Source organism: Drosophila obscura, unplaced genomic scaffold (genome assembly GCF_018151105.1).
Source record: "Drosophila obscura isolate BZ-5 IFL unplaced genomic scaffold, ASM1815110v1 contig_165, whole genome shotgun sequence".
Lineage (NCBI taxonomy): Eukaryota > Metazoa > Arthropoda > Insecta > Diptera > Drosophilidae > Drosophila > Drosophila obscura.
The window spans coordinates 3,294,196-3,309,513 of NW_024542752.1; the positions used below are offsets into that span (position 1 = coordinate 3,294,196).

At 44.4% G+C, this 15,318-nt stretch overlaps 1 protein-coding gene across 1 annotated transcript; it reads left to right on the top strand.

Annotated features, from left to right (window-relative positions):
* The first annotated feature begins 7,834 nt into the window (after positions 1-7,834).
* Positions 7,835-8,645, top strand: LOC111066303. Its single transcript, XM_022354789.2, has 2 exons — positions 7,835-7,943; positions 7,996-8,645. The coding sequence occupies exon 2, from the start codon at positions 8,019-8,021 to the stop codon at positions 8,466-8,468; it is 450 nt and encodes a 149-aa protein (XP_022210481.1). The 5' UTR covers positions 7,835-7,943; positions 7,996-8,018; the 3' UTR covers positions 8,469-8,645.
* Positions 8,646-15,318: the final 6,673 nt, after the last annotated feature.

Sequence of the window (15,318 nt, forward strand, 5' to 3'; positions counted from 1 at the left end):
GATGAAATGCATTTGCAAAGCAAAAAAAAAAAAACAAATCAAAACTGTGCATTGGGGAAAGCAGCATCCTGGCTCCATCATTGCGTCTAATCCATCCAACGCGTTCGCCCCCCCAATCCCAATCCCCATCCCCATCCCAATCCTAATCCCCGATCCCCAGCCCAATCCCATGCCACCTTTAGCGGCATTCGGTGCTGACAAGCTCGTTGCAAAATCACACAAAGTATGCAACAAAAAGAAGCGAGAAAAAGGACCGTGCAAAACAAAAGTAGAAAATCGGGCAATTTGGCATCGAGAACGAATCTGTTGTACACTTTCCCATAAAATAATTAAAATGAAGTTGCTGCAAATAGAGAGAGTCCGAGACTGGCAGGAGTGCTGATGTTTGAATAAAATTATAGAACTAAAAGTTTTTATTAACATTAAGTTGAAATGGCAACGGGATCAATGGCAATGCCAGTGCATCGAATACTTAGAAAGATTAATTGGTGCTGGTAAAAAGGCAACCTTAGGGGGACACTCAAAGGATCGTCTCTGTGGCTTCCAATGGTTTGGCTTTGGAGTGCAAATCATAAAAAAAAGAACGAAAGAAAATAAGTAATAAGTAAGTAAGTAAGTAAGTAAGTAATAAGTAAGTAATACGGCCCCTTGCCATACAAAATTTGAATAGATTGAATAATGCTGAAATAAAGGATTAATGGCACTCATGAGAATAACATTGAAAGGGGCGGCATGGGCATGCAGACTTTAATTGGGATTACAGTAGAATATTGAAATGTGATTGCAACGAATTCAGTCATAAGTCAAACACGCCCAGCGTTGCCGCTTGAGTGGGGAAAGAGCAGTAATCCTAACCCCGGCTAGCAGCTGTCAAATGTATTTGCGTATGAAAATCCATCCGCCACCATCCAAACCACAGTGCAACCTTGCCACACACTCACGTACACACACGTACACACACAGAGGGAGGAGAGTCTGTCGCCTCGTCTGCTGGCTGGCTGGCTGGCTGGCTGGCTGGGTAAATGCAACAAGTTTCTGCAGTAGTCATTCTATTTCATTCGATTCCATTCGATAGCGATTCTTTTTATTGCTGCTGCTGCTGCTGTTTGTTCTTTGGCATTTGCAACTTTTGCATAGCCTCCCCCCTGGCTGCCACCACACTGGACGGTGCTCGGCCTGGCCTCCCCTACCCCCATACTCTGGGCAAATTCTCTGATTTTGTTGCCAATCAACACCTAACCATCGAGGAAGCCCAACCATACCATGGCACCCGTGGCAGTGCCATTTTGACAGGAATATAAGCCAGGACTTTGCGTTATTGGCATTCGTCGTGATGTGGACACAGGCACAGGCAGAGTCACAGGCACAGGCACAGGGACAGAGACAGACACAGACTTCAGGACTTTTCGAACACACGGAGATGGACGAGGTGGCCAGATACGGACATAGACACAGCCACAGACAGGGAGAGAGCTAGGGATATGGCAGGGATACGGATACGGATACGGGATTTCGATACGGACACAAACACTTTTGGCTAATCGAATTTGAGTTGCAGCCAAATGAAGCGTATGAGGCAAATGCAATTGCAAATTGTGGAACCCATCGCGAAGCAGCAAGAGAGAGAGAGAGAGAGAGATCGTTGCAGATGGTAATGGAAAATGAGGCAGCGGCGGTGGGGGCAGTGCCATATCGGGGAGCGTTCCTGTAGTATAGCGTGGGCGTGGCACATCTTGGCAATACGCTTGTACATATGTACATATGTATGTATATGTGTGTATGTGTCGCAGCTTATTTAATCAAACATCTTCCTTTGTGTGACTAATGCGACATTGAGTAAGCGCAGGATAAGGCAACTGAAGTGCGAAATCCACTGATGGAGTAATTCCCCCACTCTACTCTACTCTACTCTCCTCTCCTCTCCTCTCCTCTACCCCCCTGCCCTACCCCACTGATTGTGTGTGTGTGTGGGGGTCAACTGAGGTGTCAATAGCATGGCCATTCCCCCCCAGTCCCCTCGCCTGTGAAAGCTTGAAGCTGTTTTCGGTTGTCATTACAATGCTGAACATTGTTAATCTGACATTATATCGATTAAGGGTATTACATTTGGAGTAGGTATGTATGTATGTATGTAGGTTCATGCAGCTCCAGGGGAATTGAGCGGCAGAGTAGTGGGAGGCAGGGTAGCAGGACGGACACTAGTAACAAATCAACTAAACATAGCACTTAAGTTGTCACTATTTCAGCCAGCTGTTGTTAATGCTGCTTGCTGCTCTTGCTGCTGATCTTGCTGCTGCTGCTGGTGCCAACAATTCCTTAGGGCTCCATTTTGAAGTTGTTCGAAAATCTGTTGTACTTTGGTCCAATTAAAAGTTTCTCCATTGAGTTAACTGCCGTTCATAATTGCTCAAGATACTGCCAGTTAAATACCTACTAAATGTCTTCTTAACCCTTCCTTCCTTTCTTCCACTGAGCGGCATTCAAATATTTATATTTTTTTTTTTATTAACGGTTCTATTGAATCTTAACCTAATATATTTATTTAATTACACTAGTCAACACTCCTCCACTCTAGGGCTTTTTTTTTTTCCTATGGCAGAACTTTTTTTTGAAGAATTTTTGAAATGTGATTTTTTTTGTAACTTTTTTCAGAGATAGCGCTTGTTTTTTCAAATCTACTTACGCTGGAAATATGAGTAATTAAACCCTAGTTACCCACCTTTGTGATTACAGCTTACCTTCTGGGACATTAATGCAAAATGATGATTTTTGGGTGATTTTCGAATTTTGCTAAAAACGACAAAAAAAATCCTCCCGGGGTCTATTGGCGTCCCAGGTACGCCATAAAACAGAGGCCTTGAGCTAAAATCGTTAACCAAACCTAAAATATGGAAAAATGAACAAAAAATACCTTCATGGTGCCCCTCCAGATGGTCGCATCAGGTACCAAAGTACAACCCTTTTTCGTTTGCTTTGCCGGCCCAACAAGCGCTACCTCTGAAATTTACAAATACAACTCAAAAAAAAGGCCATAAAAAAAAACATTTTTAAAAAATTTTAAAGCCCATATCTATCAGAAAACGTTTTCCTTGAGGAAAAAAAAAGTTCGATTTTGGGTGTTATTTACACTTAATTACTAGATTTTTTAGATATTTTTAAAGTCCCTGATTTAGAATTGGCTTGCAATTAAGTCAGCTGCAAGCTGGACCAATCGAATCTATATGTGTTAAGAATTTTCTTTTCACAAATATTCGTGCAAATATTAAATTAATGAATTAATTTATTTAATTATGTTGGCATTAATCACTTAAAAACAGCCTAATATATCCACATTAAATCCGAAAATAAGCCGCATGGATTATTTATCCAAAATTTACTCCGAATTTACAGAGCTTAAATTTGAATGCAGACCCCAAGAAATCAGCTATTCCCACACTAGGGTAGAAGTTTATATGTGAAAAATACATAGCACAATTTAAAAAATTAAATTGAAATAAAAAATAAAAACAAGAATTCAATATTTGTGCATGATGTACATGTCATATGTATGTATTTATGTGCATATATGTACAAATGTACTCGTGCTTCAAAATTGGACTTTATGCCATTAAATCGGTTGTAATGATAGATTTCTGAATATAATTTCAATATTATTGAAACTTCATATTAAGTGGATTTTATTTGAGATTTAGAACCAAGCGGTTGACCATATCGTGTGCACAGCAGCCCTGGAAAAGAACGAACTGAAAATGTATCAAATTTGGGGTTTGCAGACTAACATTGAGGGCTAAGTTTTACTAAAATAAAATTAGCTCTCCATAATGCTCCTACAAGGGTTTGGCCCTTCGTAGGGCATTATTTTCGATTACGCTTGTGCTGGTCCACTCCCAAACAATAAATATTCCTTCAATCTTGTGTGTGGGGAGCAGCCCAAAGTCTGAGCTCTTTTTGTGGTGGATCCAACGGGATGGGAATGGGGATGGGGTGGGGAAGAGAGGCCTGTGGTTAGCAGGAGGGACAAGGGTAGGCGCACTCTGCCTGCATTGCGACAAGTTGGCGCCTCTATCAACTGGTGTCCAATTTGTTATGGACAGCTAAAAGTGGCAATGCGCGACGCCGTAAATCAGGTGTGCCTCTGGTCCTCACTCCATCACTCCACTCTCCACTCTCTCTCTCTCTCTCTTCCTTTCGGTGTGTCCAGCTGCCCCAAAGGACACCTCTTTGATCGGAGGGCAAGCGAATTTAGGACACTGTCAGTGGCATTGTCTTGGGGGCAAGCCCTCGCCGAACCGTGGGGCAAGAGCAGTAATCATCTGGGCAGCTTCCATTCCACTGCCTCACTGCCTCAAGCTCTTTTCTCAATTCGGTTGGTCGACCATTCAGTAATCAGTCCACAGGCTTTGATGGCATCCTTAACCGCATTGAGGAAATTAAAAATTCCGTTTCTGTTTTAACCAAAACGAGCACATTGAGCGCACTGCACAGTGGTGCTGCATCAATGTTCCTCGAGCCCCATGAATTATTCTTTTATTAATTTTCTCGATTATCACAACTTTTCAGTTTAGTTGGCATTAAAATTGAGTCTGTTAAGCGCACAATTGAGTCAGTTAAGCGCACAAGTAAGTCTGTTAAGTGCACACTTGAGTCTGTTAGGCGCACAATTGAGTCTGTTAAGTACACACTTGAGTCTGTTAAGCGCAACACAGCCAAAATCATAAATTTGTTTCCATTGACATATTATTTAATTTCCAAAATTTGATGAGTGTAAAAAAAGAAATTAATAAGAAATTGCTTACAATTATTAAAATTATAAACTGAAATGAAATTAAAAATTTCAAAGCTAAATTGGTATGGTAATGTAATTAAATATTTCTTGTTCTTGTTTTCTTTTGCAATGAAAATTCATTATCAAATATTAAAAAGTCTTGCAGTGGCCCAGCTGAATTATCTCTGTTATGTCTTGTCTCTTTTAATATTCTATAATATTTTTGTTTTTCATGAAATGTCAAATGAAATGTGTGTAAAAAAGGAAGCACACTTTTGGCACACTTTTGGCTGGGCCTCGCATCACGGTGCACCACCGTTGGCACTGCCCGAGTAACCGTTTGTCAATGGTATGTTTTGCATGCAGTTGAAAACGTTGCATTTCCGCTGCCACTGCCACTGCCATCGCCATCGCCTCAGGCCAATGTCGAGTGGCAACGTGGACCGAGAACAAAAGATGGTCAAAACAAAAGACAATGCAAAACGGGTGCCATAGTGTTACGGGGGTCTGGTCTGCTCTGGGTCTGCTCTGGGTCTGGGTCTAGTCTGCTGCTGCGGGGGTCTGGCTCTGGTGCTGGCTCTGGCTCTGGCTATGAACCGGAGGTCTGTGCCCAGGCATCCGGAAGTTTGCGCTGACATTCATTACCATAATTCACAACAGCTTAAAACATTTATGTGGCTGCCGCCCAAAGCTCATCCCCGGCATACTCACTGGCAAAACTGTTGCCTCTGCCTCTGTCATTGCCTCGGCGGCAGTTCGTTGTTTGCTTTGGATTATGTGCAGCAGCATGCAAAATGGGATAATAAGGAAAACTTGAAAATTTGTTGCAATTATTTTAACTGCTTGAAAATTGCACCTAACCCGCCGTCGCCGTCGCCACCACTCCTGTCCGCTCCTCTGGGCTGTGGTACTGGCAATGGGTTGTGTGGGGTGTCCACCTATGTGGCACAGCCGGGAGCTGCTCGCTTCAGCTTATTTGTGGGTGTTTTGTATGTGCCACACATCCGCCTAATATCCTGGCAAATTCATTGAAAAAAGCTGCCCCATAAATACTTGATTTACTTTAGCTTTCAGTGTGTGTGTGTGGGAGGGTGAGGGTGTGGGGAGGCGACTCTAATGAGACAACAGCTTTCTGTTGTAGTTTAGTGTTGGAAAAAGCAAAGATGGGCAGACGCTGGCACAGAAGGTGGGAAAATTATGGTTTCAAGTTGAGGATTATTCCATTTTCCGTTCCATTTCTGCCCCGTGCTGCAAGTATCTGCTCAAAATCATTTGTTGCAGTGAAAAACAACTCAACTCAGTTGAAAATGTGTAAGAATGACCTGCGCAGACGATTTCCATTTACTTGCTTGTATATTTTCCCCCTTTTCAAATTGTTTTGAACACTCAGCTTTCGATTTAATTTGTGCGTAGCCCAAATTGGCAGTTGAAAAATGAGGCAGGCAGTCAGGCGGCTCCAACTGTGACTCGGAGCCTGGCATTCAGGTGTCTGTTTCGGTCTCATAATTCTCACTCACACAAATACAGTTCGGAGCTCATACTGATCGGACATAGTAGAAATAGTAATCCGTTTCATATCTACTGTAAAACCGAAAAATTCGAAATCTTTTATTTGTAGTTCAACATTTTGTTATTTAAATTTTAATTGTTCCTCCCAATGAAACGTGGATAAGTTCGTCACTGGGATATGCAGCCAGCCAGGGATAGGGCTGAGGCCAAACGGGAGGACAAGTCCCACAAGCAGGACGGCTCAAAGTCAAGGGCTGCCAAAGGTAAGCGAGCAAGTGCGATCCTAAACTCAACATCCAGTCAACAAACTTTGCTGTTGCCACTGCAGTGTACGCGCCCCAACTGGAGAACTTCGAGATGCTGGCACCCATTGAGCGGGAGTACTTTATGCGCATCAGTCGCCAGGAGCAGATCACCAGCGAAAGGCAGCCAGAAAATTGGCGGGCAAGGCCAGCACTGGCACCCGCAGCCCGCAAGCCAGCAAAAAAAAGGTTTGCCATTGCACGTGCATCTAGGATTGGAGGTGCCACAGCTTATGCAACATATTCTGCTCTAGCTGCCTCATCTGCTGCATCCTCTGCCGCTGCTGCCACATCTTCTGCTGCAGCTGAGGCTGAATGCCTGGATGACGATGGATACAGTGATGAAGATTTTTGCGACTTCTTTGAATTTGACACGCTGTACCAGGAGCAACCGAATTATGCCCTCGTTCTGACCTGGTCCTCCTACCTCAGGCGACGATATGCGGCCATGAATGGGGTGCGTACACCACTGCAGATGGGCCGACAAGCACCCACAGCACTGGGGCCACCGCCAATTGAAAACTGGCGGGAGCGTCCAGCAGCCACAACAGCAGCATTCGGCAGCTGGCGCCAACACTGTGACCACAACGATGAGCGCAAGCAGTCGAAGTCGAAGAACTACTATCTGCAGTTGCCGCCACCGGTGGCAACAGTGCCGCGAATCCGTTCGGAAGTGCCGGAAAGATACGCGGCGCCGCGTTCCACCTACCAGCCGTGGGAGCGCAGGGAACGCCAGAACCATGGCGGCAGCCGTAGCCAGCGCAACCAGTGGAGCATCGCGGGAGCCAATTACCGAAACCAAGCACCCAGAGCATTCGGGCAACTCGATGATCCAGGTCGCCACAAATGGGTTGATCGGCGTCCCAGCCGATCGAGAAGTTCAGCGGGCGAACTTTCGGGGATTCAGCATGATCGGCGGATTCCAACGAGCGCGCAGCTTTGGCTCCTCCTCCTGCTCCACCTCCTCCAATCGCCGTCCTCCTCCAAATGCTGGCGGCAACCCTGGACGACATGTCTACATGTAATATCCGTCGTAATATATAAATTATAATTGTAGTTAAAGAGTTTTCAAATTTAAACGAGTATTTTGACGGGGTGTGATTACTTGTTCCCTCGGTGGATTTTTTTTTTTTTTTAATTTTTGGTACCTTTAAAGTTAATTTTTCTTTCCTGCTCGGCCAAGTAGGCTGGAATAAGTGGCTCCTGTCACTTGGGCTGTGTTGTGTTAGCCGAATTCGTTTTACATTTCAGTCAATCAGTGCTAACCAAGTCAACTACATCGTTTGGAATCTTTTTTTTTTTTTTGATTTTTTATATACATTTTTCCGTGCAAGGAAATTACTTTTCGAATATACACAAAAGAACAGGTAAGACCATGGCCAAACGGATCAAATTGTTCTCTTCTCACATAATAAATAGCCTTAGGCACACGCTTGAATTGAATGTCCGGCGTGATGAACCAGCAAAATTGCGACAAGATCAACAGGAGGCTCTACAACAGGGGGGCACCCAATGCCGGTCGCAACGAGCTACCAGTGATGGCCGCCTGGCCCAAGTCACTGGCCAACTGCCCTGAGATGGCCAAGCTTTCGATCAAGCCAGAGCCAATAACCGATGGACACGGAGGCGGTGGCGGCGGTGCACATGTCATGTACCGTCGCGGTCAGATTCTATCCATTGGTCTTCTATTGGCCGATCAATTGGCCGATCCAAAGACTGAAAATCAGATCTGGCCATTGTGCAATGAGGTGAAGAAGCGCCTTCGCTCTGTTGGCATCTATAAGAATCGCTTGGTCGCTCCCCCATCAGTTTTTACAACCGAATGCGCTGGCGATCCAGGCGCAATTGGCTGTGGCAATTGGAGGCTCAATGGGGGTCGATTCTCCAATTAGTGGGGGCAGAAGCTCAATTTCCCCGCCCCCCACACACATTTCGAATACTTCCTCCACAATAGATTCCATCTTGGCCACACACAAAATTATGATATTTTATATCGCAGTTTCCTTGTAAAATCTCAAATTAAATTGTTCCTTAGTTATGCAAATTAAAAACATATGTATGTCTGTGATATAATCAAAGTTTAAATATTTGAAATTTAAGGATGGAAACTTTGGGGATGTAAGTGACAAGTGACAGCTTGTGGATCGTAAGAGCGAGCAGCGCCAGAGCGAGAGCGAGCTAACAGTCCAATGTAAGCAAGAACAGTAACCGGCTGTTACCCATGGAGTCCTAACAGCGCCGTAAACAGCCCAGTGTAACAGTCTGTTAAAGCTCTGTGTTAACTGCTCCGCTCCCATCCTTGATGAAATTATACAAGGTGGTGCCGTTGCTCTCTTACGGATCTTACACGCTCATACACTTACACAATTCCAATTCATCACTCACACACATGCAATCTCCGAAAAGCGATCACATTGCGGGACGGGACCACCTTGTATAATTTCATCATGCTCCCATCAACAAGCCACTGTTAGTGCCCTCGGACTAATAGCTCGCTCTGTTCGCTCTCACGATCCACTGGGCCCAGTCTAAATGGCATTACAAACATACCTGCAAAACGGACGTAAATTACATACCATAGTGAAAAATATTTAAAATGTACCCCCGATTTGTTTCTTCTTTGGACTACCTCGATCACGCACTTATCGTTTGAATTCTCATCCGTATATTGACTCTTCCTTCTACACTCAATGCAGTAATTGACGATCTGAACCCCGAAACAACAACTCCATTTGATAGCTCTGTTTCATCGGGACAGGTGCGCAATTGCCATGGAAAGTTTTCAGATATTTCACTCAAATGAAGAGGTTTATGTGCCCACTACATTGAGCACCTTGAAAAGTCTTATTATTTGAAGTGCCTACAATAAAATTATAAATAAGCATTGCACAGAGTAAATATATTTTATTTCGCCCACTGATTTATTTGGGCTATTCAATCAATATGCAAACTCTGTTTATGGTTTGTTGTGTGTTGGTTTGGTGGGCTTGGCGGCGTTTCGCGCGTGGCCAGGGCCAGATAGTTTTAGCGTATTATAGTGTTTAGTATTGGAATGAATGATGGAGCTTGGTGGTACAGCTTTCAGCTTTCTCCTCCTCCGGCATGTCACCATTCGCCAGATACTTTTTGTTTCAAAGGTTTTCCCCTCATGGAACACCAGGCAAATAGTCCGGTCTTTTGCCATATTTACTTGATGCTCCTCATCATCCATAAAGTTGTATTAAATTAATTAAATTTGAATTGGGGGGTTGCAAATGTCATTATTAATTAAAAAGTCAACGCTGCCTTGTCAAAGGGTACGTTACGGTCACATTTGTAAATATGTACGTAAGCATTGCCCAAGGCGATAGAACGGCCATCAATGGCCAGTGCTTTGAGGCCAAATCATCTGCATTATGAGACCACAATCATAAATGGGGCGAATCCACATCACCCTCGTCCTCTGTAAATAATAATAATTTTGGTATGGTACTTTGCTCTCCTATTTTCTGTGTAATTTAAGACCGAATATGTACTCAGTGGAATAGGTAACTATCTAACAACGTTACTTAACTCAAAATATCAGTGGAAATTCGCTGCAAATCAAATCGAATCGAATATTTGACATTTTCGACAGGCTCCTCTTGATTTGCCAATCGAATCAGAGTTTCCATTATAATTGTAAAATACTTTCATACTTGAAACCATTTTAAATTGGCACTGTTGCACCTCTTTTTTTTATACCCGTACTCAAAAACCATAATTCCAACCATACTGTATGGTTAGTGGTACGGGTATAAAAGTAGAGTCGCGTCCCCAGAAGCGACTCACACGTTCCTTCTCGTTTATGGTTAAAATAAAGTGAAGCTCCATAAACAAATCGTTGCAGTTTGATTGAATTTTTTTTGGTAAATTACACACTCGCATGCGGTCAAACGCTTTTGGTTGGGGTTTTTTTGGTTTGGGCTTTTTTTCTAAAAATGACAAAAATCCTCGGCCCCTGCTGGGACAAAGCAAACGAAAAGGGTTGTACTTGGTACCGTCGCCCAATCCAGGGCGTGCTCCTCAATTTGCCTTTGTAGTAACTTAGCAGCCTAGAGGCGTACTGACGCATATCCTATACACAAATAGGGTTATTTGACCGGTTTAAGCAATGTTAAAAATCCAACTCAGTTATCCCAGCGGTAGCTGTAATCACAAAGTGTTGGGCTTACTCTAGCTGTTTAATTACCAAAATGCAAAGTCTTACAACCAGCGTAAGTACTAGAACTATGTGAAAAACAACGCTACTTAAAAAAGCTAAAAAAAAATCCAGTCAAAATCAAAAAAAGTCCCTAGAAAAAAAAATATCATCAAACCATTCTAACCCAATGAAATCGTTTTGTCCTTGGGAAAATCGTGTTGACTAGGTTATAAGCGCCAAGAATCGGTGCATGAAATGTAGGCACTATTTCGGAAATTCTGAAAATGTTTGTTGCTTAATTTTGCGGCTGATCTTTGGTTAGTTTTGTTCTTCGGCTGCGTGGAATCAGTGTGAAATTTCTAGCCGAATTTTCAGTATACTTCAGTTAACTCTAGGCACAGATATTCACACATTCAGATATCTATAAATTGCATTTGGTTATTTGTTGATTGAAATATAGAAAAAAATCGAATAAAATTGGAATCAGTTGAATGGAGGAATTTTTGTATGATTTTTATTTTGGTCTACTCCACGACTAGCTGCAGCATACATATGTATGTATATATATGTAGGTACACATATCTGTGTGTGTGTGTGTGTGCATTTTCACTGGGAGCAGAGCAACCGCAACAGTTTGTGCGTTGAGTGATGAATGGCTGGGCTGGCCTGGTCTGGGGATAACGATGACAACGACCCCAGGACCAGGAGCAGGACCCCAGCAGCAGAAGCATGTGGCCAGTGCAGGGAATGCGGTGTGAGCGCTGAGCTAATCCCCTAATGCAGATACCCAAGCACACTACTCACAGTGGTTTCTGTGGGCCCACATGAAATGTTAGGGACAGTCGTCACTTAATTAGAAATTTGGTCATGTTTAAGATCTAAATGGTAACTAAACCGATGACAGATGCAGTCCCTTGCAGTCTGTCTGTGTTACTCTGTGTCTCTGGGTGTGTGTTTATGGCCGCAGATTTATGAGCAGCTAATTTACTAAGCTAATTTGTTGGAATTTAAATACACTTGCAGCTGCCGGAGGCAGTGACAGCTTGATGCCCGGCATGTTGTGACACTTTTCAAAATGAGATTTTCCCTTTACCAATTCCATTCCCTCCCCGCCCCCCAGCCACTAAGTGGCTGAGTGGATGAGTGGCTGTGTGGCTGTGTGGGCGTTGAGCTGTTCAGATGCCACACGTTCTACATTTTGCATCGTCCGTTGCCCACGCTGACGTCGTTGGCATTACCTCACACGCACAGCGAAATTCCGTATGCAAATGCACCAGATGTGTATGTCCGGCAGGGTCCGGACTCCGACCACCTGCAGAGCTTATCTCTCCGGTACGAGTCGAGCAGAGACGTGCGTACCTCAAGAATGGGGCCACGGCATCCAAGCCTCGCGCCCCTGGGGATGGGCCAAAACACAGCTGAACAGTCACGAGCACGAGTCACTCCGCCGAACTGACACTGACACTGCCACTAGAGATCTAGCACTGGGAATGGAGCGGCTCACGACTCACGCAGTAACTTTATTGGGGGTTTTGTTTTAGAATTTTCTTTGCACGACTCACGCGAATCCATGCTGGGCATTGCCGGATCACCGAATCTCTACCGACGCGCACTTTTAATGGGAAAGCACAGGGACTTCAGCTGGGCTTTAGCGCACTCTGAATACTCTTGAAAAGGGTACGATAGGAAGATCTTCTCTTGAAGGTTTTCTAGTGAATTATAGAAGTAGTTTGTGCCCCGCCACGTATTTATATGTAATAAAGCCAAATGCTGTTGGTTAGCATTGATATGCCTCTGGGCTGGGTCCGATAGTGTTCAAGGAGATGGAGATGGGATGGGGCTGAGGTTTGAGGGTTGGGTATGAAGCTGGGAGGGGATGCTACAGCTGGGTGCTGGGGTGGACCCAGTTGTAGGCCAACAATAGTTACACGTATTCATTTCAAGCGTTTTTATGCGTTGCTTGGCTTTTGTTTTTACCATGTCCTAGCCACTGTCCACAATCATTGGGCCTGACATAGTTTTTGTTGCCACACAGTGGCATGTCCTCCCCCTCCCTCCCACTTTCACCCACTTTATGATGGGGTGGGGGGAGCTCTGTATCTTTAGTGGACTTCTCAACTGCCTGGCTGGATAACTGCCTGGTTGGATGGCTGGTTGGCTGGATGGCTGGACAGCGTGGCATGGCATGGCATGGCATGGCGTGGCGTGGCGTGGCATGGCGTGCCTGTGCGCTGACAGTAAATGCTGAAAATTGAGTGCAACTTGTCGTAACTTTATTTTCAAATATATGCGGAAAGGACTAACCAGACAATGCACAACACTCGCACACACACACACAGAGACAGCATGGCCACACTCACTTTCACAGCAGGGCCACACTCAATGAGAGATGTGTGGCGGCGCGCATTTAACATGCGACAGCCAGGCGACAAAGCCTGTCCAATTCAATGTCTTGCGATATTTAGACAGTCATTCAAGCAACTCCATGCAGCAGCTCATGAAAGGGTAATGGGTACAGGAAAAGGCGCTGCTGCTCACGTACACGTGTATTGCAGTGGTTCAAAGTTCGAACCAATACAATGTTCCGTTTCGCGTGCGGCATACGCACACAAACGCACTGCAAAACATGTGAATGGCTGCGTGCCGACGCCTGCTTAAAACAAAACATTTGGCATATTTTTTTTTAATTTTTAAATTACATTTTAATTAGAGAAAAGTTGCATGTAAGAGCATCCAGCAGTTCCACCCATCAGTGCTCCCAAATTAATGCATTTATAATACAAGTCAAATCATTGTACATAGATAAATAGATTAATTAAATAAATGGAATTAAGAAAAGAAAAGATAAAAAATTAATTTATTTATTTGATTATTTATTATTATTTTTTATTTATTATTTCACTGATTTGGTTCCACAGATTGGCAGTCAGAATTCAAGGACACGAAACCTAGTTGCATCCATGAATGTTTATATTGTTTGTTGCACGATGGATCGTGCGGGAGTTCAACGCATCGACACTTTTGTCACCTGCTCCATTCGCCTGCTCATACATACAAACATATGCACGTGTGTGTCTGTGTGTGTGTGTGTGTGTGTGTGTGTGTGTGTGCTAAGTGTTTTGCAACAAAGTTTTTGCGTGCTTTTGTCTGGCCGACTAACGTAGGACAGAGGGCCCCACCCTTACTATATCCTTCCAGTTACCGTTTGCGGCTCCCTTCTGCGCCCATCAGATGTGTGTGTGTGTGGTGCACTGGGTCCTGGTCCTGGTCCTGGGTCTGCGTCTGGCTTCGGGGGCTTTATTACCCATCTCCATCTCCGTTCTTGGTCTCGTCTGCATAAGCTATGCGGTTGCCTGTCGCCTATCAGGCCAGGAACCTTACAACCACTCTCTCCTCTCTCTCTCTCTCTCTCTGAGTCCTTCTCGTTCTGCGGTAAATTTAACGAATATGCAAGTCCTGGCCAGCTCCTGCTACTGCTACTGTAACCATTCCAAGTCTCAAGTCTCACCTACAGATCCTGCTGCCATGCTCCACCATTCGTTGGCCCATTACCCCCCCTTTCACTCCGTTCATAAGTTAGCTGTGAAATTGCTTAAATTTGAGGCTTGGCTTGGCACACACACACAGACGATCAACTTTGACTTTCGCTCTTTACGTTTGAAACACTTTACCGACCAGCCACGCCCTTAGGTCAGTCCCACCAGCCGCCACTCCGGCACTCGACAAATCAATTGGCAATCAATGGCCATTGGTGTCCCACTCTCGTGCCCTCGTGGCAGCCAATAAATTCCAAGACAATCCACGCTTACCGTTAGCTAACCTATCGATAAACAGTGGCGGGGGCCAGGGCTGCCACGCCCCCGTATTTCCGCTTGTTCGGTTCACTCTTCAATTAACACACCGAACAAGAGAATGTGTGCAGTGGAAGGGCAGGCTAGGTTGCGGGTTCGGGTCCAACTGCATACGGCAGAATACTTAATATAATAATAATAAATCCCAGGCCATGGGCTGCAACCTGCAACTACTTTTTATGGACATTGTTCCTATGACAACTTGCAACCCCATAGATACCGACATTGAGGCAGCATCAAGGCAGCAGAGCAGCATTTACCTCTCCTGGATGAGCCTCGACCTCATATCCCTTTGTGTATCAAATGGGTGGGCAGATTTTTTTGTGTGCTCGGTGGAATGCCAAAGGCTTACCGGAGTTACGGGTTACGTTATGGTAACAAAGGTGCAAGTGTCGGAAGCCATGGCAGCCAAAAGGAAGTGCAGCACATCTCCGCCAGGACGCCCACACTGCAGCTGTACCCAAAGAGTGTATCGATGGTGAGGAGGCAGGCAAGCAGAAGACTTCTTTGAGTTTGCATATCTTTGCCTGGCCAATTTGAATATTGTAACAGGAGAGAAGAAGCAAAAACTAAAACACATCAAAATAAAAAGGAAAAAAAACAAGGGATAAAAGGGTGAGCCAATCCCATGCAGCGAAACATTGATGCACTGCAAGTGCCAAGTGGATTTAACTAAGCTCAAAAATGCCTGCATAATTGTTTCCATTCGATGGAAAATTTTCCAAATAG